Source organism: Venturia canescens, chromosome 8 (genome assembly GCF_019457755.1).
Source record: "Venturia canescens isolate UGA chromosome 8, ASM1945775v1, whole genome shotgun sequence".
Lineage (NCBI taxonomy): Eukaryota > Metazoa > Arthropoda > Insecta > Hymenoptera > Ichneumonidae > Venturia > Venturia canescens.
This window is the reverse complement of record NC_057428.1, coordinates 21,117,618-21,144,851: the sequence shown is the minus strand read 5'-3', so window position 1 is coordinate 21,144,851 and position 27,234 is coordinate 21,117,618. Positions and strand designations below refer to the sequence as shown.

The 27,234-nt window shown below is 47.3% G+C and overlaps 1 protein-coding gene across 10 annotated transcripts in view; it reads right to left on the bottom strand.

The window, feature by feature from the left end:
* The window catches only part of LOC122415191 (MAP7 domain-containing protein 2-like), a 107,043-nt gene that overhangs the window by 59,640 nt on the left and 20,169 nt on the right, over positions 1 to 27,234 (bottom strand). For 2 of the 10 annotated variants that reach the window (XM_043427162.1, XM_043427165.1), the window contains exon 1: positions 14,671 to 16,298. The exons of 7 other annotated variants lie outside the window; for them this stretch is intronic. In XM_043427162.1, coding sequence (XP_043283097.1) covers positions 14,671 to 14,875 — 205 coding nt within the window. In that variant the 5' untranslated portion in view covers positions 14,876 to 16,298. Of the gene's footprint in view, positions 1 to 14,670; positions 16,301 to 27,234 lie in introns of those variants that run through there. One more of the 10 variants, XM_043427160.1, reaches the window with a different exon arrangement.

Here is a 27,234-nt window from a genome sequence, read left to right as displayed (position 1 = left end):
CAAACTCCGTTGTGTACTCTTAATTTTGCTTTTGGAGCACTCCCGCGAGCCCCGAGAGAGAAACTTCCACCCGCGAATTTACTGGCGTCGTGCTCCCTCGAGTTTTCTCCTCTCACACTCTCGCCCTGTACTCGTGCTTACTTTGAGGACCTTTTCACTCCCCCGCGGACGGATTCGCGCCACGAATGTCGCGTTCACACTCTAACTACGAGACACAAACGCTCGAGCCTTTTTCTCCCCGTTAACAGAGTCCTCGGACCCGCCTCGAAAGAAAAACGGAATTAGGGAGCGAGCAATTATTCCTCCGGGAACGAGAACACTCGGCGATCCTTTTGCTCATCGCGATTCCTCACCATATTTTAATCCCCGCTTCATCGAATTTCCACGGTTGGACATCGTCTGCATTCCTTTTCCTCAATTCGGCCCAATTCTGCGCTGCGTTTTCATTTTATTACCCAAAAACCACGAATTTGATTCGTCATTAAAGTGTGGAAAGGAAAAACAAGGAAATGGAAACCTCGAAGCGGCCCGGCTGCTCGGCTTTAAACTTATTTACTCTCCGCTTTATCAATTCCATTTAATCGAGATCTCACATCCGAGAGCGGGGATCGAAGGAACGAGAAAATATGCGATCCGCGCCGTCGAGAGGATCGGGGAGAACCGTTCGGGCGGCGCTGCGAATTGCAATTTCGTGGAATTCAGAAATATTTTGAGTTTCTGAAATGCCCCGTTCGGCTCGGGGATGACGGAAATGCTAAAATTCTCAAGCGTTCGGGGCCGCTTTATGTACTACCACAAGAATAAATCAGCGCGCGGCCGATCGAAACGATGCTTTTTTTTTACGGGGGAAAAACTCTGATTGGAGTGAAAAAGTCATAAAAGGAAATAAACGCGAGCAGGTTTGAGCGCAACCGACAAAATATTTGACTCCGTTATATTCACCAATATAATACGGAGTAGCGTGACGCCAAGTCCATGCTGCATGATGCAGTTCTGCAGGTGGAACTGCGCGGCCCGTCTCAGTTAGATATAAAAGCTACGTGTGCGGTGTAGGTGCACTCGGATATTTGCCCGCAAAATCTACCGCGTCGTTGCACCAAACGAAAATGAGAAAGAGGGAGCGAGGGAGAGAGCAAGCAGGCAAATGTGGGTCACTCTCGTGCGTGTAGCTCGAATCACGAGGCGAGGAGCGAGGGGGACAGATTTTTCCACTCCGTGACACAAGGAATCGGCGAGAATCTTGCCCGCGAGCATGGCCAAGTTTATTTTCATCTTTTTTCATTCTCCTCCCTCCTGCTTTATCACCTCGTTCCTCGCGCCCTTTTTTTCTCGTAAGCTAGAGAAAAATACCAACTACGTCACGACTTTGGCGTAGTAAAGTGGTAACGATCGTCTAAGGAACTATCAAAACATTGGACTCTGGAAAAATAGGTTTCACTCAAAATTCATTTCTTCCCACATTTTCCTGTGCAAATTCGGAGTTTTTCATTTCTGATTGAGATTCATTGATCCACGGTTCGAAGAAAAATGCGAGGCTTTCGATGCTCTACGATTCCGGAGTCAATTATTCTTTGGTCTACAAGCTGCTTTAGGCTGCTTTAGAAAATCAAAAAATCGATTGTTTTCGGGAATGTTTTGAGGCATTTTTTTTTAACGTGAGAAATACTCATTTTTTACATAATTTCTCAACTGCGTACGGTGTGGAGATCGTTATTATCGTCGTGCAACAAAAATTCCAATTTTTTTTTTATTTTCCTTCCACACGAATCTATGAAAACCCGAAATAATTGCTGAATTCTATATTTTTAGGGAGTTTTAAAAAAAACGCTTATAAAGAAGAAAAATATCACTTGAACGTCCCGTAAATACAGAACTTCGCGATTTTTTCGGATTTTCATGGGTTCGAATGGAAGGAAAATATATGAGGATGGGGAAAAAAAATTAAATTTTCGTTTCAGACAATAATTACGATCTCCAGATTGTACACAGCTGAGAAACTTGGAAGATCAGACTTAGCGCATAAACCGTGAACGAATTGGTATTTCTCGCATTAAAAAAATGTTTTTATGCTCTTGAAATATCCTTGAAACCGCGCACCGACATCAAATTCGCCATCCTGCTGAGTTATTTCCGTCCATCCTAAAAACATTCCCGAAAACAAGCCATTTTTTCACTTTCCAAAGCAGGAAACTTAACGAGGTTCGAAGGAGCCTAAACGACTCGACGAATTTAAAAAGCTCGTTAAAACGTTACGACTCTACTCGCGGGACCGTCCAACGACCTTGTTACAGAGCGAATGGGCATCAGGCAGCCTCCGAAATTTATACACCTTCACAGGGATGAGAAAAACGGTAAAGATTTTCCGATGTTTTTAAAAAATTGCAGGTTGAAGCATAAGTTTGACGCGACTTTTGACAGGTAGTACGTGAATCCACCGCGGCTGGGAAAGGAGGCCGAGAAATTGAGGAAAAAAATGACGAGCGTACCGCGAAGTAGTGAGTTGAATCACGTAGCGACGAGTGCTTTTCGAGTGTTTTGTTTTCCCGTGCGTTGCGCGCTGCTCGCATTGTTTATATACCGCGGAAGAGAAAAAATCTCCGCATACCGCAGCATGTTAATTGCTGTTAATTAGCCCGTTAATATCAGTCAGGCGTTATTTATTGCCTCGGAGCTCACGGCTCTACGTTTCGGTCAAAAGAAAAGAGAGAAAATGCGAGGTTGCGTCGTCGTTCGAGGTCAGGATTTCGGTGTTGGACCGAACGAAGGTGCCTGATCGCGGTTTCTGTTATCATTTTCTATCACGAAACGAATTTCGAACGGAGCACGCAGAAATGATTTAAAAAAATCGAGTTTTCTCGCATCGATTCGATCTTCCGGAGATCGAAAAACCCACAAATTTTCGTCCCTTCCTTCCCGGCGTCACGCGTCAACATCCAGTCGGTAAAATTCGCTGCTCCGATCCCTCGCCGTCGCCAAAATCGATGCACAGTCGGCCAGCGTTTACTGCGCATTGGTAAGAGGCCTGGAACGAAACTGCGACGAAAACTCGTGACGTAAAAAACGGAATTTTACCCAAGGTCGTCAGCGGTGGACTCTGACGAGGCGAGCCTTTTTCCGACGATCGGTAAAACGTCGCTCGCTTCGCGAGAGCGCGATAGATTCCTGCGCCGGACGATCCCACCGGCCGAGGAACGTTCTGCTTTATCGACGAACGGGGAGAGCGAAAACTTCGAGGTCTTCGAGGCTGACTCTTCCCCCTGAATTACGGGTGACCGGTAAAGCTTTGAGGACTTTTCGTCCTTCCACCGCGATCGATACGCTCGCCCGTTGGAAATGAAACGCGTTCGAGGGCTGCGTCGTGATTGTTGTTCAGCGAAGAGTAATTGACGAGCGAGGAGATAAAAATGTCAGTAAAAGCGTTACTTTCCGTTGAAGCGTCGACCCGGTCGCGCTGTAAAGTCGCGTTAGAAAGTGCGATAATCCAAGTTGGATGTTTAGCTCGAGGGTAGAAAGGTCAGATCGATGTTTCCAGGATACCAGAGCCATTGTTGAGCGACTTAATCAGGATTCCGAAGGGCGCTTGACAGCTTGCGGACTTTCTCGTTCCCCGATGCCTCGTGCGCGTCAGAAATGTCGCGGAGTGTGGAAAAGTGGTTGAAAATGTCGAGACCTTTGGTACGAAAGAGGCTCGAGGGTGGTCGCGGAATCGCGAAGGCCGTTGGGAAGTGCGCAATTCGAGAAGATAACGAAGGAAATAAAAGATAGTGCGGCGTGTGGCGAGAGCAGATCACCGGCTTCCAAGACACTCGTCTCTTTCTCAGCTGGTGGGCGTTGGCGTCTCGCCCCCGCGCCTGAATACACGTTCACGCACATCGTCGATGTACAAGCCGCGAAGTTAAGCGAGGTACAAAGGGTCCGAGGATTTGAGCTCCCGATTTTCACTCGAATCGCCTTCCAAAAAGGTCAACGAGACCCCGACGAGCAAGCAGCTTCGGGATTGAGGAAAAGAGGCTGAGAATCTCGAAACTTTGCCTCCTCAAATGAGAACAAAGCCGACGATGTTTTGCCCGAAATGTTGGAAATCCAAAAACCTAATCCCCTGCCAACGAGCGACCTCCGAGGACAGCCTGTAGAGAGCGAACGTGCCATCGTCTGCTCGCTCGCTCGCTCGCTCGCATGTCTCCGAGATGTGGCACTCCCTCTCGAAAATAATCCACCTTGCTCGTGAAACGAGTCCGATGAGTGGGACAGAGAAGAGAGAGAAAGATCGAGTGTCCCCCTTAAGAGCTCTATACACGTATAGAGGTAATGAACGGCGGCCCACGTGTAGGCAAATCCTCGTCGTCTGTGCCACGAGTGCAGACGATTGCTGTCGTCGTGGTAGGAGACCGCTGTCTCTCTCTCTCTCTCCTCACACCGAACCGGAGTCTACATCAGAGACGAGAAAAATCAAGAGACAGTCTCGTGGAAGAAGATATGAGAGATTCGGCGGTACAGTGAACCTCAAAGTGCTCCGAGGGGGGAAAAATGCTATTTCGCGGTGAAATGCGCGTTTTTTGGGGAGGCCGATGAAAAATTCGTTGCGTTGTCATCGACGAGGGCGAATATTTTCGTTCTTTTGTGACTTCAACGAGGCTCCTTCGAGCTGCGATTTTTGTCTGACGTCACTTCCGACGCTGGGACTCTGTTGACGAGTCTCTGGATGATCGAAGATCAAAGTTGTTGGAATCGAGACTCGATGCTCAGAAAAGGTGCGTGCTCGAGGAGACCTCAAAGTGCGGCGCGCTTGTGCAGACTGTACCGGCGAACACCTCCTTAAGAGGAATCAGCATCCAGCGGACACACACTCGCTACAGTCTGAAGAGACGCACAAAGGAGGCTGTGAGGGTTCATTAGTCGAAGATGCCACAGAAGAACAATAAGCAGAGGGAACCGGAGGGAGCGGGGACGGAAAGAATAATAAATAAACTTTTGCAGACGCATCCGCACGCTCCTCTCTCTCTCTCTCTCTCTGCGAGTCTATACACATCGGTAAATCTGTGCAATCTGTGTTTGGACACTCGACTCGACAACTACCCAACTGATTTTAAGGGGTCTTCTGCAAACGCATTGCGCAGGGGAATTCGCACTTTGTTTCGACCCACGGACTACATCGATATTGTAATAATAATCGCTACAGAGTGCGTCAAATAATGCAAAAGTTTGGGGAACCATTGCCACAGTTGATAGTAAATAACGCGCTGGACTATATCAAAAATGAACACCGAGCGAATTTTGATTGAAAACATATAGTAAATAATGAAATGATTTGATGAAAATTTAGGAGATAAAAGAGCAGGCGTTTTCGTATTTTCGTATTTTCCCTTTTACCACACTGAATTTTGCTCAATGACATAGCAAAATTCATGCCCCCACCAACTATATGAGGCGTTGTGAGTATAAACATGAAAACTAACCAGCAGCACATGGTAAAATTTCAAACAATTTGTCCAGTCCAATTCACCTATTTTTAACATTTCGCCAAAGACACGAGCGACATTCGGATATCGATACATCGTTCGATGCGTAAGAATGTCGCAGACCCAAATTTTGCCTGTCGTACATAATAAAATTTGAGGGAACTGCTTTCGGCATCAAAATTACTACGCACTTTGGTGAAATGTAATAGAACGGCGATACAGAACAGCGCTGCTATAAAACATAGCAAATTTTTCTAGCAAATTCATCCGAAATATTCGTATAAAAGTCTCTCCGTGCACTCACAATGCTGCTGTTCGGAGGAGAATTTAAAATGAATCGTGACCCACGAGTTTTGGGAGTACTTGAAAATCATTCGAGTCCGAATCCACATTGTGTGTAACTCTCCAATCGCAGTAGTCGATTTTCTCTTACAAATCAAACGTGCGGGGTCGAGCCTCCAGTTTTCAGAAAGAAGAACAATCGATGGAGAGTAAATAAGAGATCGGAGAATTCCTCGAGGAAAACGAGGTCGACGGAAGTTAATTTAACCAGGAGGCCGAGAAAGGGGCAGGCGGGACGTGTGTCTCCTTCCGCTTACGGAATATCGGATCACCGGAGCCGCATCACCCCGTTCTCGAGTCCTGCGGGACTATTTTTGCGGCAAACCAGATCGATGTGTCATCCCTACCGCATGTCTGTGTGTGTGTGTGTCTTCTGCGCTAGATTGTCCCATTGTTCGATGCCAGGGACGCAACATTTTCGGTTGAATTCCGATCGCGAAATGTCAGTAAAAACTTGTACTGTCACTCGAATATTATATTCGCGACACCACGACTACGGCAACGGAGCCAAATTTTGTGAAAAGTTCGCAGGAAAAATTTGACTCGGAAGTTCGTCCGCGGGGACGCGGCCATTCCGGGGATGATAATTATAAAAAACGTTTTTCGCGGAGTTCACGGATTGAGGAAAGAATTTGGTTGAAACACCTGAAAAATTTTCGATTTAATTGAAGTATTCAGCCCCACGAGCACGACAAAATATTTATTAAATTTCACAAAATATTTAGATAATGATTCAAATAAATAGCGATTTGGATTAACGAAATTGAGGGTTGTGTGACGATATTTGGATTGCTCTAACGTCATATTTTGTTGCTACAAAAATCGAGACAAAAATCATTGTGTATTGAATCTCCGTAGATTGCGTTGTGGTAAGAAAACCTTCAACTGAATTAACTAAATGATACAAAATATACTGAACTACTTTTCTTTCGAGTTAGACATTCGTAGGGACAATTCATTTGGTTCGTCATCGATAAAATTTGGTCAAGCTACACGAAAAAAAAATCCGACTATCAAAATAGGGCATTACACCTTTTTTGAAAACTGTTTTTAAGTAATCCTGAGATCGTGATAAACCAGTAGAATTCTTATTTCAATTTTACAAGACCGAAAAGTGACTTGAAAACCTATTTTTTATTTATAATTTTTAAATTTCACGCGGAAACGCTCGCAGCCATGTTGTTTCGGTCTGTGACGTCACTCCGTTAATAAACAACATGATTGCGAAAGAGCAAGTAAAAAGATTTGTGAAAATAATGAGTTATAATGGTATGTCATTGGTTTCTTGTGCCTGAGTGCAATAATACAAGTGTAAAAATGCCACAAAAACAGTGGATTCATCGCCCCCATCAACGTATTGATTATTGGTAGATTTGTACTTTCTGCTTTCACAAAACCGTCTTTCCTCACATGCGATTTTAATAAAATTAATGATAAAAGTCCACAAACGTGCACAATAACTTGTAAAATTTGAACACAACACAGAGCGCACGACAAGAATCTAGATTGTTTAGACATTTGAAAAACAGATGAAAGAAGACGATTTTTAAAATTGAATTTTAAATTTACATTGCATTTTTATGAATAAATATTGACGTTTCTCATTTACTTTTTACGAAATCTGTCGCATAAACATGCATTTTTATACATTTTCTTACATAGTGTAAAATACCCTCCACAAATCGTGTTGGCTAATATAATAACACATTTCAACAAATTTTGGGTTATATTGAACCGACCGGTATGATTCGATTTAGAAAATATTTATCATTTTCAACGAAACCGTTCAGATACGTCAGTGCTTGATATTCAAATAAATATATGATAAAAGTGTATGTGAAGAAATAAACAAATGTTTCGAGTTCTTCGAACAAAAGATTTGGTTTCACTCGTTTAGTTGATTCACATAAACGAAAATTACGTGAACTATTTATTATTTATCGCAAGCGAATGTTAGTGAGATTAAACAGCAAAAATGAAGACACTTGGTTGTTACAACGATTTTTTTTCTCAGTGTGGACGGAGCGAGAGATTTTCATAAGCGGAGAGCCTCCAGGCTCTCCTGGAGCTTGTAAAAACGTTTGCGACAGGTGAAAAAGGGGGCATGGAGCGTGAGGAAATTCGAGCGAAAGGTGCGAGATGAGAAAAGTGAGTGAGGCCATCGTCGGGACGTCAACCCCCGGGTTTGTATCGATCGGCGAGCGAGGGTGGCGCGGCTCGTAGTTAGACACGCGCTCTGCCAATTACTCGCTCGGGGACGCAACGATTTTGATGACGCGAGCGCAATTACCTTCCATCTCCCGTGAATACGAATGAATGAAGAGCGAAAATGCGGAGCGAGGAAACTCGTGCGAAGGCCTATCGCTCGCACATTTCGAGTTTCGGAGAGGCGCGGACGAAAACGACGAGTCCGAGGCACTAAATAAATTATGAACGTCGAACAGGTGTGCACCGTCACTCGAGGGCGTTTTCGAAAAAATCGATTCCACCGGCGCCTAATCGCGCACGGATCTTGCGCTTAGAACAGAAAAAATGAACACTGTTCTGAACAATTTCTAGATATGTGTTCGGAGAAACAAATGCGTTACGAAAAAAGTGTGACGCACGTGCGCAACTCCGGGGGCTCGATCGATCGTCCTAATGCGTTTTTCTCCTCCGCACGCACAAATGTAGACGATTCGTATACCTTCGGATTGGCCTGCAGGGAGCTTCGTTTATTCTCGTTATTAATGCAAAAATACTGGAGCGACGAGCTCGCGGGAGGAAATCAATTTTCAGAGTGGAGTTCCAACGCGATTGTTTTCAATCTTTTTCCATTTTTTTAGGCTTTTTTCAAAAATCGCTACAAAGAGGCACGTTCAACCGAAACGGGGAAAATTCACGTATGAATCTCAAGTCCGTCGAGAGCGAGTTAAAAATAACATAAAAAAGCAATGAAACCTGTCGGCCTCCGACAGGCAATCAAATATTACGATATTCTTTCCGGGGAGTTTTCTTCCGCGTTGAAAAACGCGGGGTGCGGGCCGAGTTTGCCCGTTCCGTGGGCAACCGCAAAAGTGCATGAGCGCCGAGCGGTTATGCGGAAAGATCCGTCGCCGCATAAAGTATGCACGGGTTTCCTCGCCTATCTTTCGTCAAGCTCTCATTTTCCACGGAGTGTGACCGATAACGCTGGAGCGACGGGAGGTCGACGACAAACTTATTCGCCGTCCGCGGTCGCGCGGCAGAATACTGAGAAAAATGCGGCGCTGAAGATTTGCTATTTGAAAAAGGGAAAAATTCGGAAAAATTTCAAGTGAGCGATTCTTCAGTGTCCGCGCGCAGCGGTCTCCTCTTCCCACTCGAGAAACACGGTTCGGGGTGCGCGGGAGAAAAAAATGGAAGAAAGTGAGCGTATCGCGTGTCGTTGCACTCAATTTATCCGGAGTGGAGAAAAAGTGTGAAAAAACGAGAGCGAAATCCGACATTTTTGTACAGCGGACTCTCCCATGAACGGAGAAAAAGGTCGAAAGATTATGTCAATTAAAAGCGCTCGTACGAGCCCCTGCAATTTTCCACTTTCCACGAAAGTTTTTCTCATTTAGAAAGTGTCTCGGGGATTCGAGGCTAGCGTTGGCGGCTGAAGATCGATCGTGGATTTGTGAAAGTCGAGAAATATGTAAAAGGAGACTTCAATCGAGGAGCGAGCAAGGAAAAAGGAGTGGAAAACGATTTTCGTAGAAAACATCGTCGCGAGCGCATCCCCTCCGCATTTGAAACGGTCCGCGAGACATCGAGCGAAATTAAAGCCGTGGAATGTCAGCCGCGAAAGAAAGAAAAACGTAATTTCGATCGCGCGCGAGACAGCACCGCGAGTGAGTCATTGGTGAGTCGCTCCCGAGAATTACGTTTTCCCTTTACGTAGAGAAGCGACGAGGCGCGAAAAAAGGAAAAATTGAGAGAGAGAGAGAGAGAGGGATAGAAAAAAGAGGCATAATCGATATTGCGTTGGCAGAGCGTTCGGGGAAACGCAATAAAGTTCCGGTCAGCGCCTTAGCACTGTAACAACAAACATAATAATAATTGTCTCTCCCCGTCCACGTTCTCTTCATCTCGTTGCAGCGTGCCACGAGCGCTGGTCGACGCAGAACAAAAAAAATTGGCATCGTTTCAATCTCGCCGAAGAGAGCGCAATCGAAGAGCATCGATTCGACATTCGAACAAAGTGCACTTCGAAAGAATTATTTTTCGAAATTGTATCTACGGAGACTGAAAATTTACGATGAAAATAAAACTCGAACTGCGAGCACGGATCTTGTGCAATGAAATACGGAGGTGATCGTCGATGGCGTAGCAATCGAAAGCGACGAAGGTTGAAGCAACGAGACGAATTAGGCGAAGAGTCTACGAACGTACGATACGCGATGCAGGTATTTCTGGGGCGAGGAAATCGCTCACTTCCTCGGTGACGAACGCTCCGCGACGTTTTACCGCAATCCCATCCCGCCAACGAGATCTTTCACGCGTTTCAGGGTCACTTGGATGCACGATAAAACGACGCAATGGCGCGTCTACCCTTTGAGGATTCGCGAACTCTGTCATTTTGTTGGTAATTCGAAAATGTGTTTATTGGAACGGAAAATGGGCGAAAAGTTGATGTTTTTTTTAAACAGTGCCATTTCTGGTGGAGGATGTTCAGTGGAATAGACGCGGAATGTTCCAGCGGGAATGGACATGACCGCTGACTGAATTTCAGGAGGGAAAAACGACCGGAAAGCCAAATTCGAGGAGTGAAGAGAGCCGCGCCCTTTCGTCGAGTCTACTGGCAAAACGAGGGGAGATAGAGCAAAAAAGTGTGGAACCGAAGTTGCAGGGCATCGAATTTCCTACAAAAAAGTCCCCGACGGCGTTTCTCCGTCTCCCGTAGTTTGCTCCTGGGAAGGTCGCATGTTTCCAGGTTTCACGTGCAGGACGAATCTCTTCGAGACGTTTGTTCTGCCCGAGGTTCTGCCGGCTCTCAGGGCCAAAATCCTCGAGATAGAGGAAAACGGCCAGGAACTTTTTCGCAGGAAATTCGATCCCCTACAAATTCACTCCCCAGGACTTTTGCTCTACCCCCAGCCGTTTGGCCACTACGAGCCGTAAATTCATCGCGAGGGAGTCGGCTCCAGAAAAAAACGGTTTCGGGAGCTTCGACTCCGAATTTGGTCCTCGCCAGACTTCGCGATCCTCGCCTTCGAGCAAGGGACACCCTGTAAACACAAAACCCGCAACATCTCCTATCGTAGAGTGGAGCAAAAACTCTTTTTCGCTCGATTATACGCGTGTAAAATATCCCGTTCGAAATATTATTGCCCCGGTGAGTACGCCGCGCTGTTCCAATTCCGTTGAAATAAAATGCAAAGAGGACTACGTCAAAGAGCATAAAAAAGGTACTCAGCCACTCGTTCATATCGGTGTTTTAGCCCACGGGATATTCCCCCGAGATTCCTCTCTCCCAACGGCAATAAAACTCCTCAGTTTACTCACCTGTAACACAAATAAACAAACAACAAATAATATATTATCCGTGTATTATTGATGATCGTTGTCGACAGAATTTCCAAGCTCGCGATATTATAATTGGACTATGAGCGATTAGATTAACTCACGCTTCGATTGACTCGGCTGAGCAGGATCGAGAAATCGTTCGATCTGATGGAATAAGCCGTATAAATAGACTTGCTAAACATGGCACAGATACACGGGCTGTGAGGGAAGCTATTGGTGGGAATTTGGACGCACGAGCTGCGACCAATGTTTCCTCGCACTCGGCACAATTTCAGAGGTTCGAGAGAAACCTTCATTTTTATCAAAGGACAAAAAAACTCTCGAGACGAATAAAAACGATTTTGAATAAAATTCAAAGTATCGTCGCAGTTGCTGAGCTTTGTCGATATTTTCTGAACTTGCACTGAACCTTCGGGCTCTCCGTGTTTCCAATAAGTTCGATTCGAAACGCGAATTACAGCGAGCTCAAAGTCAAAAGATTCTCGAAGGTTGCGGATGAAAACGATGCGTGCGCGCAGCGAGCGCGAGTTATGGTCCGAATTGCACCGAATCCTATTTTGATGAACGCCAAGCGGTATATCGACGACGATAATTCTGGTGGAGTTTGCGAGTCTATCGTGTCAAATGAGAGGAGGAAAAGCAACGGGACTGAGAGTCGATCGTTGGCATCGATATCCCGAGGCTTATTATTAACTTTTTATGTTTATTTATCCGGGAGGGGGAGCCTGTCAAGGTCAATTTCACGCTTCATTTGTCAAATATCGATAACGCCGGTTATCCATTGAGATTCTCTCGTTTTTTTCCCCCCCAAGAGGGAACAGCTCGAAAAACTTGTTCCGTGAATTCATTGAAGGTGGAAAGAGAAATAAACTGCGCGTGCGTGTATCCCCGCCCTTCGCCTCGATTCCGTCGCCTTTTTTCAATAAATATCGCTCGCGCAATGCTCAAGGCTGCCCTATTGAGACTTCGCACAAGTTTTTGTACATAATCCGCGAAGTGGCGGGTTATCGACGACGCGAACTTCGCTACCAAAAATAGCCTCGCGGCGGGCGCTTCTGAATCGACGAGCCCATTCTCGACCCCCCCGCGCGGCTCCGTGCCCTTGTCCGCTAGACTTTCGTGCCCGAATCAGCTGTTTCGTCTCGATGCGAAGCAGAGCGATTCGCACACGAAAGCAAACGCCGGTGGAATATTTGGCAGAATTTGCTGCACGATTGCCGACGCGGAGAGCGGATCGAGAGTTTCTGTTTATTACTTTGGCAAGGGGAGCTCGATCTCCGTCGTTCTCTCTTTCTCATAAAAGTCCGAGGCTGCCTTTGCACAGAAGTGCGGGGCCGAATTGAAGCTCGTGTGTGCGGTTATCAGGAAAATGAATCGTGGCTGGTTATATGGAGCGCGTGCACAGTGCAGTCTCTGCTTACATTTACATTTGGCCTGGTAGCGCGGTGAGTATTCGAAAGGAAGTAGAACATGAATCGAGCATGAAAGAAATGAAAATATGAACAATCTCGGAGAAATTTTCACGAGAAAAGTACTTTGTGGGGAGTTTATCGGAGGGACGATTCCCCGGGAGGACGCAGCTTGTTGGCGAAATGACTAATTGGAGAGCAGGCGACGGAAAGTTCGCCACGAACTTTTCGGGGGCTGCGGACTCATCGGGGAATCCAAGCGGCAAAAGCCTCGCGGTCGGTCCTCAGGTCCAGCGAAACTTGTCGAGAGTAAAAAGCCGCACTTTATTTTCCTTGATCTGGCGCTTTTGCTGGGGCTACTGCTGCTCCGACGCAGCTCTTGATATGGATTATATTCGTCTCTAATTAAACCAATTAACAATTAACGCGATGGTTCGTTAGCCTCGAAAAAACGGAGCTCGTAGCAACGCTGCCGCGCGGTCAGCTCGCATTTCTAAAGGGTCGTTTGCGCGTCGCGTACACGCGCGTATTCGCCCAACACATTCCTCTTTAATTGGGAGAACGGAGCAAGACCTGCTCCCACGAGCAGCCCCGCGGACCCGAGGATTCGAGTTTCCGGGAATTTCGGCGCCTCCGGAATCCTCGCGCGCTCCCCCGCCGACTTCACCCACCACCTTTTGTTTTCTCATGCACGCGAAACAAGTTTAATCCTCTGCGCTGGAAGGCAGGGAGTTCTGCTTCGGGCGCCCTCCGTCGAGGAATCGAGTCGATTTTCAGCGACTCCGATCGAAGCTGCGCCTATTAAAAAATGATTTTTCAGCCAAAAACGCGTCCGGCTCTCCCGGCGGGCGGGCGAGCACGTTTCTTTCGAGTGTCGAGCTCTCGCTCCCATTTGATTGTGCGACGGCGAAGCTGGCGGGGGGGAAGTGGGCTCGCCCGAAAACGCTCAAGCGGGCCTGATAGCGAAATCCATCTCGGAAGCGACGAGAGACCTTGAAAGTCGCGTGACTCACCCGCCGTTACATAAAATAAAACGTGCCTGCGACACACGCGCTCGAGAACACAAAAGAAAAAATTCTGTCGACTTCCAATCGGAGCTTCGAGCGTCGTCGTGTCTTTGGCGAAGCATCGCCAGCAGCGAGGAGCCGGCCAAGGAATGCGCTTTTATAAAACTCCGATTTCGCCAATCCTCGCCGAGCGTTCAATATTCATAACACGCCTCCTCTTCCCAACGGACCCCCCGGGCGTTCTCTCGCCTCGTTCATCCGAATCGTCGATCGCCTAACGAATAAATCGATACTCGAGTTACTTCACGATCGCAAAGCGCGCCGGCGGGGGAGTCCGCGATGACACAGTTTTTCGCTCGAGGAATCCGATCGATTCTTCGCCACGAAATCCGCCGATCCGAGGCCGCTACGAAAATGACTTAAATCAATCAAATTTTCTCTTCTTTACCGAGAAACTACTCGCCCGGAAAACGCGGCCTCCGCGTTATCTCGAATTTGCTTTCGTCTCGCGTCACCTCTTTTTCACGTGTGAAAAAAACCCGGAGGATTCGTATTAACCCCTCGGCGAGCAGATTCGGATCAACTCGAGCGGACAATACCCACAGAAATGTGTACACTCCAGTTAACCCGAGCACCATCCGCTCCGCACAAAAAACGGGAAAAAACCTCGCTCTTCGCCGTCTCGATTTTTTTCCACGTTAAAACTTGTTTCTTTTTAGTGGAATGACGTCGTGAAAAATAGATTTTGTTTCAGCTCGACGCTGCCGAATCATCGGAATCGTTGAACCTCGATTCGACAGAGAATTTTAGTGATTTTCGCTCCGAGCAAAGCAACATTTCGTCACTTTTTTCTCTCCCCCCTCCCCCTTCTGTGCATTCGTTCAGCGGTTCGAGAGAGCATTAAAACGGACGGGGCACACTTACATAGCCAAACGTTGCCACGAGGAGCGGTGTGAAGCAGATTGAGATGAAGATTGAAGTCGAGACCGGCTAGATCTTGGCGCAGGTGGGTGCTGTCCATGACGAGAGCGCGTTCGGGGAGCAAGAAGAGGTGATCACTGCCCTCGGCTGGTCCGAGGGTTCTCGGGACTCGTCCGACCCCGAGTGGGCCAGATCGAGCCGTCAGCATTGTCGTGTTTTCGTCAAGATTCTTAATCCCGTGTGCGCACTTTTCGTTCCTCGATGCGCTTCCCGGCAACGGGAATTCATTGTCCGACCGAATCCTCGGCACTGTTTCGTCGTTCTTTTAAATAATCGCAAAACACGTTCGACGCTGCAGCCTCCTTTTTCGATGCTTCTCCTCCGCTCACGAAACTCCGGACATTGAACCGGCAACGAGGACGAAGCCAATTTCGTCACGGAGCAGGCTCGAAGAGTGTTCGGCAAAAAGGATTAAAAGCAAAACGCGAATTCGTCACTTTTCAAACTTTTCCTTCTCAACGCTCCCAGTCAAAATCTGCAAACACTTTTGTTTTGCGATTTCACGAACAATGATTCGCTCGAGAGATCGAGGAGCGCTTATCCAGCAAATTAATCAGCGAACGCTGTTGAAAGTTTTCCCGAGTGGCGATAACATCGAGCCCCGCGCAGCCTCATGAAAACGAATTCCGCATTTTTTAGGCCCCCCCTATTTCATCGACTTCCCAAAGACGAATTTCTATACGTAACTTGACAGCTTTCCCCACTAATTTCGCGTAATTACTCCTTTTTTCATCAGTAGAATAACGCTGATTATCAGAAAAAAGCTTCGTGATCGAAAAACGAGAGGATTGGAAAAAAATGCATGCGCGTTTACAAGTTATTCGCTCCTTTCGCGTTTGCCAAGAGCCAGAAGCTCTTTAAGGCTCGATTAATCGCGAAGAGAGTTTCTGTGTCGCACACGGCCGATGATCGACCTTTGCGGGTGCTGTACATACGTTTATGTATATAATAAGAATACGTAAGCGTGTATAGAAGGATTATGGCGCAAACCCGCACGTCGTGTATCACCTGGTGCACGCTCGACGACGAAAGTTGATTCTTCGGATCGCGTATCCCCGAGAAAAGTGAGTACACAGTGCTCTCGTATTTACAATTCCGTGTCGTGCGTATATTTACACACGGAACGAATCGCCGCGAGCGTTTGTTTGAGCCCGGCGTCAATCTCCGGTGGAAAGTGTCGAGCCGACGAAAATTCTCGTTACCGCTTGAGTGGAAGACCGAGAAAACGTGAATTCCGATCGATCTTGCGAGGGAGTCCGGAAGACGTTTTTCCAGCGTCGATCAACCGCTCATTTTTCGTCGCACTACTTCCACGCTCCATAAACATTCCACGAGAGAAGAGAATCGATGAAATTCGCTCCGATCGATGGTCCAGCTGGGCGGGATCGTCGGCAGAATCGCGCTCGAAACTTTAGCCAGGTGACAGCTGTCAGCTCGGGAATTCCGGAGAGCGCGCGGGAGAAAAACATCGACGTGCCCGTTCACATTCCCGCGAACATAGAACGAGCGATGTGACGGGAGCGCGCTCCCTCGAACCACTGCGACGACGGTCGACGCGAGACTGAAAGCTCGCTCGGGACTCGGAGCCCGCGATAGGCGGGCTTTGCGCATAGCGCACTCGGAGCAACCGCGTGAATCGCCGTCCTCTATATATCCGCGGCTCAAAACGAACAGGCCAAAAAAGAAACACACACCGCCGGCTGGCATCGCCGAAGGAGAGAAAGGGACCGACGAGAACGAGATGATTTTCACATGGCCCGCGCTCGCTCTTTCTCTCTCGGAGCCTTTTTTCTCGAGGGAGTCAAGAGCGTTGCGTTCAACCTGCTTCCTCCAGGAGCGATCTTTCTGCCGTTACTTCCTTCAAACTTTTCTCGCTCCGGCTTCTTTTTGCGTCGCATTGTCGCATACTCGTTTCGTAATCAAACTCAAGCCCCACTTTCCGAGCGGAGTTTCATCACCGATGAGATTTCCTCGCTACGATTTTACCCATTTTTCCGCAACTCTGACGAAACGAGCGTCGCTCGCCACTTTGTCGCGATGGCGAACACTTCGGACGATTTTTCACGTTTCCAAGCGAAACACGTCGAAACTCGTCGGACGCGACGATCTCCGGGATCGCGAGACCCCACGTTTCGTTCGGTCCCACATTAATCAGAACATTGAACGAGAGCTGTGACCAAAGCTGAGCCCGAAATTAAGGGGCCTCTTAGCGACCAATGAGAAGAAATAATGCGAGCCTTTCGAGTGCTCCACACGAGGCTCCAATGGATCGACGCGGGCTCGTTCGAGCGAAGGCCTATGAAGATCACGGGATAACGCGGTCAACGCTTGTCTACGAGAAAGACGCGAGTCTGCGTAGCGCATCGTCCGAGACTCGCCAGCTTCGATGACTCATACTCGAGTGTGCGAGTCGCTCCCCCCTTTCCTTCCTTCGCGTTTCACTTCTTTTTCTTCGTCTCCGCAGGTACACTTAATCGTGGCCCGAGCTTCGTCACTCGCAGTTCGAATAATGATAGTTATTACGATAAACGATACCCCATCGAAGCACGGCTCTCCGAAAAATCACTCGGACCGATCCCCGCTCCGCGCGCTCGACGTTCTCACTTTACACCCACTTTTCTCTCTCGACCGTATAATCAATCAATTCAATTCATCTCGCGCTAAGTACACGTCAATGAAAACAATGGAACTTTGATTGTGACTCGGGCACAATGTTTTTTTTATTCACTAACGATCCCGACGCCGGACTCACGCCTTTAAACGAGCATTTTTACGATATTTTCTCGTCGTTCGAATCATTTCGATTGAGTGTGAAAAAGTGAATTTGATTTTTTTGCTTTGGGACTGAAATTTCGAGGAATTTGCTGAGCGTGGAGCAAAGTATCTCAAAGTTTGGACAACCATTCTGGCGATAAATTCCAGAGATCGACGTTCCTTTTATTGCTCTTTCAGAAGCTTTTTTATCCCTTCCGGAATCGTGCTGAGTTTAATCGTACGATTATCTTCGGAACCGGAGTGATTTGTAGGGAGAAATAAAGATTTCTCTCGAACGCTTCGTTTGTTTCCGTAACTTATGTATACGAAAGCGTAGGCGCATCGCAAGCGCAGTCGTAATCTGTGAGTTACGATATCCAGAAACAAAGCCCTGCGGGAATATCCTCCCGCGTGAATTTTCTAGTGAAAAATCAAGAAACGTTTCAAGAAAATCGACAATAGTTATCTTGACACAAAAAAGCACGAAAGCAAAATCGAGCGTTTCGTTTGTTTTGGCGACAAAAATAAATTCGATCGATCGATTTTCGTGGATTTCACTGTCAAGACGACTCTTCCGAGTGACTTTTGGGGCGACTCGGGCAACTCGGACTGCGAGACGTCCCGGGACGATCGGAGACTCGGGAAAATAGTGCGAGGCGAGCGCTCGAGTGCGCAGGGAAGTCGCGCTCCAAATTCTTCTTCAGAATAAAGAAAGCGCGTGTGTTGCCGGGGCAGCAGAAAGATCGCAGCCTCGCACGAGGATAGTCGAGAGGAAAGGTTGGGGAGCGAAAAAAGCGGTAAAAAGAGAGCGCATTAGTACGACTCGAGTGCAGCGAGCGAAGGAGAGCCGAAGAATAGATCCGCGGGCAGCTCTCGAAATACGTCGGGAGAAAAGAAAAGGAGAAAATAATATTCTCCCGCGGCGAAGTTCCAGGAAAATTGAAACGGTCGAGCGCAATTGTGGTCATTGCGCATCGCATAAATAATCATTTCATTCTAATAATCAGGCCCCCGTTCTACGGAGACCTGATTCATCGCTCTCGCGGCTATAAATCCCGATGAAAGATCGCCCTTTCTCTTGCCACCGCGTAGGAATTCGCGGATAGAATAATAACGCGAACGTTGACGGTTGCGTTTGAGAGATATAAATGCCCGGATATGAGTGCCCGAGTGGGGCTCGGGTGCTCGACGAAACGACGACGAAAATCCTCGGGAAAGAAACCCGATCTCGCTATTCCGAAATGAAAATTCCCCGGATGCTTGCGCCGAGATTAATTGGTCCAGTGGAAATAACGAGAGACGTCAAATGTTCCTCCAATAATCATAATCTTCCCGAGAGGCTCTACTTTTACCGTACCGAATGAAACGCGCGCGCGGCCAATGACAATGAAAGTCGAGTCGCGATCAATCAAAATAAAGAAAGTAGAAACGCGTCTCGTAACGAAGGTAATTACTGCCGATTTAGTTGCGGGGCTCGAATCGGTGCTACTTTTCAAGAAACCTTTCAAAACGGTGCTGCATGTGCGCGGGTCATCGGTGCCTGGAAATCGAGCGCGTGATTCACCGTCGAATAAATATTCTTTCAAATTTACAAATCGGTTACTTGGACCGATTTCAAATGCTGCCGACGAAACGGGAGGGCGAAATCCCTCGACGATTTCCGCGTCCCTGCTCCAGGACGACAAAACCATATTTTAATAACTCGGTGACGAAAGTGGTAATTGAAAATCGAGTTGATGCGCGAGTGGCGCCAAGCGGAGTTTTATTCGCGCGCGCGAAACGCTCGGCAGAGACACGCAACAGATTTTGTTCCCGCGGAGCAGCGACGCGAGGACACAACTTGATGAATGAAAGGGTTTAAACGCGCACGCGATTTGCCGCGAAGCTGGGCTCCGGAGGTTGGTTCTTGAGGAGTTATCTCGAGGCAGGAAAAGCGCCGTGAATGGAGATTAAAAGTGGCGAGACAAGCTATGTTTACGCAGGAGCGGCGCACCGTCGTCTGCGGACATTGAATCGTCAAGTCCGCAACACACGGCGAGGGCGAGACGCCGCCGTCGGCGTGTAACCCCAGCGACGTCCCGACATTAAAAAGACGCTCCGTTTTTCCGGCTCGATTAAACGAGATCGTTTTGCAGTAAACTGCGAGAGGGGCAGGGTCTGCAATTTTGAGCGACACGAAGAGAGCCTCGCGACAGTAAAACGAGAACGGATTCGAAGCAGCGTGCGCGGAGTTCGCATATATACCTGTAGCTTCGGGGACGAAGACACGAGTCGACTTCCTGCTGCACCTGTACCCGCGTCTCCGCGGGCCCGTAACGACGTAATAGGCCACGCCGATTCTCGTTTCGTTTCGTTCGGCTGCCTCTCCCTCGGCTCTACACGTGCATCGATCGAGACTAACCGCACACATGCATTTTTACGCGCTCGCGCGTTTGTGTGCTGGGCCTCAGGGCGCTAACGCATCGCCGATCGGTAAACAGAGAAAGGGCAAACGATCTTTGGATTCTTGCGCGTCGCGTTTCGTCCTTTCGCTACAAGACACACTCCTCTAGACACGCTAATCGCGCTTAATCTCACGCTTTGATGCGTCGCACAGGTGCGGATCCTCGAGCGGGCCGAGATTGCGTTAATTATAGAGAATCGCTAAGATTCGCGAGCGCGGGGCTGAGCGCAGGTTTCGAGCGATTTTTTTTCCACGATCTCATCGGAGGGATGGAAAATCTTTGCGTCGCAATTAAAAGGGCTCTTGAAAAATGGCGGGATCTCGTTACTTCGGTACTCTAATTTCCACCCACGCGTCCTTCTTTTTCCTTCTCTTTTATCGTTTTTACTCGTTATGATATGTAAATGGGATCGCTCAAATGTGATACTTTGCAGCGTGCTCGAGGACTCGCCGCCTCCGGCTACCGCGACTCCTCCGAGTCTGTCGTCTCTGCCCCCCCCCCCCCCCCCCGCCCGGAACACGCTTCTCTCATACAGAGCTTTTACAAACGCGACGCGCGCGAGAGGGAGAGAGAAGAAAATGGGCGAGGTTGCCAGGGTGACGCGCGGAGGCGACGGTGGCACCGGCGCCGACGAGCTTCAGGGTCGATAACTACAACGACGACGACAACGACGACGACGACGCCCCGACGCTCTCTTTCTTTCGATACGACGCTCGTGTCCTGCGTCATCGGCTCGTATCCTCGCGCGCGCGAGGATTCATCGCGATATTTGTCCGCATCCCCGCGGTTGCGTCCCCCCCCCCCCCCTTCCCGCACAACAAAATCCGATTCTCCAAATTTCGTTTCGTCATCGACTTCGTACCGTCCGTTCGTATTCATTGCGGAACACGAACTTGTCGGTTTCCAAGGACGAAAGATCCCTTGAAAATCTTCTCGCGAAGCCTCCAAAGATTCGGAGAACTGAGATTCACCGCGGGCTCGCGATGAAGGAGCTGCGGAAAGATTCGGAGTCGGGAACGAGAACGGAGAGCGCAATCGAATCCTCCGATTTGCTGATTAATAAAGCGAGATGCATTCGCGCGTGACGCGAACGCGAGGTTGAAGCTGGACACGAAATCTCCTAGTTCGATCGTACCGAGCCCCTTTCCATGCTGACAAAAGAGCGGAGAAACAGCGGCCTACGCGCGGTGTCCGAAAGCCTCAATTCGCGTAGGCGGAGCATCGGCTCTCCATTGAGCCTCCATTATTATGCTGCGCCCTTAATTCTCGGCTTATCTCTTGCCAACGCAACGTGGATCCTCGGCTTCCTGTATACAGAATCGAGCGAGCGAACGATACTTTCCGATGTCGCTCATATACACGTCGTCCCACCAGCTACAGTCGATGCTCGCACTTGGATCGATGCTTTGGATCAACGGAGGAGGCGAGCCGCGGCAACAATTAAGCAGGAACATCACAAGCGGTTCGATCGACGGCGATTAAGCTCAATCGAAAGCGATTCGGCACGCCACGATTCGCTTCTATCGATTACTCAATCGATTATTCCATCCGAAATCCCCTGGCGACTCGAAAACTCGGCTGGTGCTCCAACGGCATTGCCCGGGTCATCGAACTCCGGGTCGACGCGGAACAACCGACAGGTGACGTGAAAAGGAAACACACGAGGCTCCTGACCTACCCTGCGAACTCACCCTCGAGCAGTAGGTCTCTGTTCCAGGCCTTTTTACCAGCAAAGCCGTCGACTGATCGCCGCGCGGCGGGAGCGACGACTCTCTGGAATCACGAGTCCTTCGTGCTGCTCTTGGCTTTTGTTCTTTGAGGATAATCTTTACTCTGATCTACCAAACTCCTTCGATTCCAGGGGCAGTTAACACTTTGTTTTATGACATAATGTTTGTTTTATGAATCAAAGCGCAAAGGTAGGATTCTACTGCGGGGAGATTTCATGGTTGCGATGTACGTTGCGAAGGGGCGAGCTGCACCGGGGGCGGCGTCACGCACCGGCCATGACCCGAGCAATCCTCCGGGTCTTGAAAAGCTTTTTATTGAGCCAGCAGGGGATTCGAAGTTGAGTGGGAGCGTGAAAAGTTTCATTAATCGTGGAAATTCAAGGTTTTATGAGGAATAAAAAGTTTGTTTATTGATCGTTCAACGGAGCTTGTTCGTCGATTCAAAACTTCGGGATGAAAAGTTCGAAATGGCAATAAAAACGGGCGATTTGACGTCTGGAAATGATCGAGGCGGTCGAACGCGTCTCGTCGAGAGTTTCACCGTTCTCGTTGGTTCATCTCGGAATCGATTAATCGCGACGGAGTTGTCGCAACGCGAGAAGAAACGCGGAGCGAGTGTAGGAAGGCCGAACGGCGGGAGGTGAATTCGCGATCGCATTCGAGCAACCGTTAATCTCATCGACGCTGTTCACGGAGGCTAAAATTCTCCGGCGCATTCCTTGCCTCGACGATCGACGAGATTTTAGAAGCGATGAAAAGCGAATTACTCGCTTCCCGGCGTCCCGCGAGTCTTGCTCGAGCCGCGGAGAGGCGAGGCTCGGTTATCGATCATCGATTATTTCGAATGCCGCGATGGAATAAAAAAAACGGGCGGGGGGAACGGTGCGATGCCGAGAAAGAAAAGTAGACGCGGGGAATAATGATGTGGGTCAATTTGCTCCACGCTTCGCCGAGTGCCCGCAACGCACACTTGTTTTCGAAGCAACACACAAAACCCCATTTTCTCCATTCTCTCCTTTTCGCCTTCTCTTCTCGTGGATCGATATATCCCCGAACTTACATTTACGACGTTTCATGTCAAAATTTCACCTCGGACCATTCCAATTTTTCCAACTTATTTTCTCTCGTCTGCGCGCGGCATCGGGTGCTCTGAATCTCGCTTCTGAATCGGTCGACCAAGGTTGTTATGAATTTTTGAACAACTCGATTCTCCGCTTCGAATCTTGGAGGATTTTAAATCTTGATGTTGAATTTTAATGAAGATTTTTTCAACGAAATTTCATCGCGACATAAAATAACTGAAAGATTGCCCATTTTTTCTTGCTCCTCATCTGTTTGGGAATGTATATTGAATAATTTATAAAAAAAGCGGTCGAAACGGTGTCACTTGTCCGGTGAAACGCCAGGTCGAAAAAGGACTTCGATTCTGTAACAAAGGACCGAGAAGGTGGATAAATTCGGTCGCTTCTCTGCGCGCTCTTTGGGAGTGGAATAAACCGAAGATTAGTCTGAATGCGTAGTGTACAGAGATAAATGTTTTTCCTGCAGTGCGGTTTCTGGCCTAGTTCACGAATCTTGAGCAAGTGTGCGCGCGAGTCTTGACAAATGGGGGGCGAGTGGAAGCGTTCCAGAGACGATTTCTTGTCGTCCCGTTTCTTTAATGGCTTTTTGTTTCTCCGCGTTTTTATAGGCTTTTTAAGCGCGTTTTCCGCGAGACTCTCGGGCGATTCGAGTCAAGCGAGAGCGAGCAAAACGGCTCGAGTTTATTCGGTTGAAAAGTGCCACTTTGCCGGGGTGAGCAGCGATATGAAAGATCGAGAAATTCGCGTCCGCGCCTTTTCCACTCCTTCGAACAATAACCGCGATCTTACAAAGTATTTGTCGTAATTGATATGACGCCAGATTATACGCGCCCGTTTCCACGAATGACTATTAAACTTTATCTGGAACACTCGTTGCCGCGAATGAGACACGCCAAGGGAAACGAGAGTTGAAAAACTCGGCCATTCGTCCAATGCAAAGTATCCTCGTTTTTCCCCACGCTTGTAACAATCTTGAAAACAAACGCGAACTCGTGTCCATCCCAGAGCCGATAAGATCCCGCAAAACATCGCAAAACCTTCTGTTCCCCGTCTCATTCGTTCGCTGCACGTTCTCGGCCCAATTTTCAACCTCCCATCAGAATTGCCTCCTTCCGACCCGAGTCGAAATTTTAGTCGAAATTTTGAGCCTATTTTAAAGGCATTTAACTTCATTTAAGAGCACGGATCAGTCAAATAACCTCACTTGGAATTTTCGAAATCGAAATTCGGTGAAACAGTTTGACGATGGCACAAATCGAACGGTTTCGAAATTTGCGGCTATCTTTTCCGCACTTGCTAGTCTCCATGCGCCTAAAAGTGTCGCCCGAATCAACTTCTCTTCCTGGACCACTTGCACGGAACCTCGTACTTCTCTGGACGCAGTTTCAGTAGCCCCAGGTCCTATTTTGATAGCATAGACGCGACACCGGTGCAAATTTGCACCCAAGAAAATGTCAAGTGTCTATAGAACTTCGAAATTCCTTTCTTCAATTTGCCCATTTTTCTATAATGAAACTTAATCTCTCCATTTTTACAATGATTCTAATCGATTACTAAGGAATCGTTACCCCTAAAAAGTCTCGTAGTAAGATTAATTCCACACATTCATGAACGAAATAAAAACGTTTTAAAAAGTCCAAGTACAAATTTGCACCAGTGCGTCGTTGATCCGTGTCCTTAAAGGCAGTCTGCTGTCTACGGCCTAAATCTACAGAGCGAATGTTCTCTTATATTCACAAAACTCAAAGTTTATTTCCCAGTACAATTTTTAGTGTAAAAAAAGTCCGCCAGAGGGCTACGGATAAAGGACCACATAAATTATTCCTCAACAATCGAGAATATTCGTTTTACCGAAGTGCGCTTTTGCGAGGCCTCGCCCGTTTGCCTTACGACGAAGAAATGCTGAGTACTAATTGCTCGCACAAACCGGACGAGAGTATCCGTTCTCAGAGGTCGAGTTTGAGATAATAAAAATTCAGCAGTCATCGTAAAAAAACATTATTAATAAACGGCTGAAAATTTCGACTCGGGAAAAATCTCCTTTTTCCTGCTCACGAATCCTTCCGCTTTATTCATCGTTCATTCCGCCGCGATACCAAGTTCAAGTAAAACTGCTCATTCCCCTCAACGAAACGTGAATTCGCATATTTTAAATTAATTCTTCTTTCCGGAGCAACGATAATGAAATTCGCCGATACGACGCGAAGCAGATACGCGCGGTATTTGAGGAGAGGCAGATAAAGGTGCGGGAACAATACAAAATGAATGAACGAGCGTAAGCAGGTTACACGTTAGCGAACAAGCACAAAAGGATTGAGCACCGAGATATCGCGGAGGGGAGAGAGTGATTTCGAGATATTGGATCTGAGAATGGAAAGAAAGACTGAAAAAACCGCGAGGGAAGGAGCGAGAAAGAGAGGGAAGCGGCGCGGGAGGGGGGCAGGCAAGCAGTTGGCAAACGAGAAGCCCGGTGGTGTACCGAGGTATCGAAGTGCGGAGCGCGTTGTCGGTGTGTACATCTCGCGAAGAGTATCGTCATGCGACGCTCTGACCTTAATTACTTCTAATTCCCCGAGACAGGGATAATTAACGGAACGTTGGAAGCTCCAGCATCAGGAGAGTTCGCGAGTGTTACACACGACACTCGACTCGGCTCTGGGGACGACGGCTCGCCTCTCGGTCTCTCATTTTTATATCCCTCGCTGTTTTATATATGCCCCCGCGGATAATCGATTAATCGCTGCAGCAGGCGCGGTCGCCGCGATCTCGTGAATGAGAAACAAAGCACTTTCGATCTTGGGTCGGAGATAAAAAATGGGGGGTTAATTGCCATCAATTAATTTGTGGTCGTAATTAAATTCCCGTAATTACGGGACTCGTTGGGCGAACGAACGCGAAAGTTGGTGCAAATTGGAAGACTCATTTTTCCACGTTACGGAAGCTAATAAATCTCGATGATGATTTCAAGGGTATTATTCGTATTTCTTCAGCGTAGAGCGTTTTCGGTACGCAAATAGTGTCAGGGATTCTAATTGTCCGCGCGAGGACAACCGTTCGATAATCCTCGCAGTCTGTCCTCTTCTCCTGTCCCTTGACCTCTCGACTCCTTGTTCGCTTCTTGTAAATTCGTGGGCGTGTAAACCAGCTCTCAACGCTACGAGAGAACGATGAATACACGAGTTCACAAGCCTTGGCCGAAAGCCAGCAAACCGAGGAACAGAAAAGCCTCAAAGGGCCCAAATGTTCAAAGGGCCAAAGTTGACCCTCGCTTAAGGTGATCTATCACTTGTTCAGTCGGTAAAAATCCTGTTGCACGATTTATTCCGAGTAGCTTGATATTTGAAAGAAAATATGAGATTCCGATTAAACCGTGCAATAGATCACCTTAAGGTATAACTGGATGGATAGCTCGACCAAAAATTATATCTGATTGGAATTCCCGTACTTCGTGATGCCATAAAAATCGGAAAAAATTCAACAACATTTGGAAAGCTATGAACAACAATTATCAATAATAATATTGCCCAAAAGTTAATAAAAAATTGTTTAAACAATCAATTATTCAATAATTTTGTGGTGACCTACTGTTTTTTTTACGAATCAAATGTGTGTATTTTTCCGAATGCTCATGAATTTTTGCCGAATTTTCGTGGATTTTTGAAATTTCTTGAAAAAATTTTGAAAAAAATTTTTAAAAATTCGAATTTTCAATACGTTTTAGAAGACATATTTACCATCAGTTTTGAAAAGTCTCAAGGTTACTGGATCGAAAAATCTACAAATAGAGCCACTTAAAAAATTTAAAAAAGGGAATTTCAAAAATCCACGAAAATTCGGAAAAAAATCACGAGCATTTAGAAAAATGCGCACATTCGATTCGTAAAAAAAAAAAAACAAGGGTTTACTGTAAAATTGTTAAAAAATTATTTATTTAAACAATTTATTAATAACTTTTGGGCAATATTATTATTGATAATTGTAGTTCATAACTTTCCAAATGTTGCTGAATTTTTTCAGATTTTTATTGCATCACGAAGTACGGAAATTCCGATCAAGTACAATTTATCGGCTGGACTATCCATCCAGTAATACCTTAAATCTTTGATCTCGCCTATAACTATGCATCCTCGAAGATAAAACAACGTTTATATGAGCCTCCCAAACGTGGTTTCTCGTTGAGAAAGGATAACGACGGTTTTTTGATCGATTAGAAATTAACGGAGGAGCTGAGGATCGAGTTGGCAATGAGGAAACATCGAGAGTCGCACCAAATGCGAATGAAATCGACTCATCAAAGGATTTTCAATTCTTTTGGAAACTAATAAACTCCGAATGGACTTTGTCAAATGATGAAAAACCAAGGAAATTTCGATTTTCAATAAAAATTCTTTGCAATCTTTGCGCGTGGTAAAAGAAACGAAAAAATTGTGCGGAAACGGGGACACAATCGATGAAAACTCGATCGGGAATGCTGCTCGATGCTGAAAAAGTCTTCTC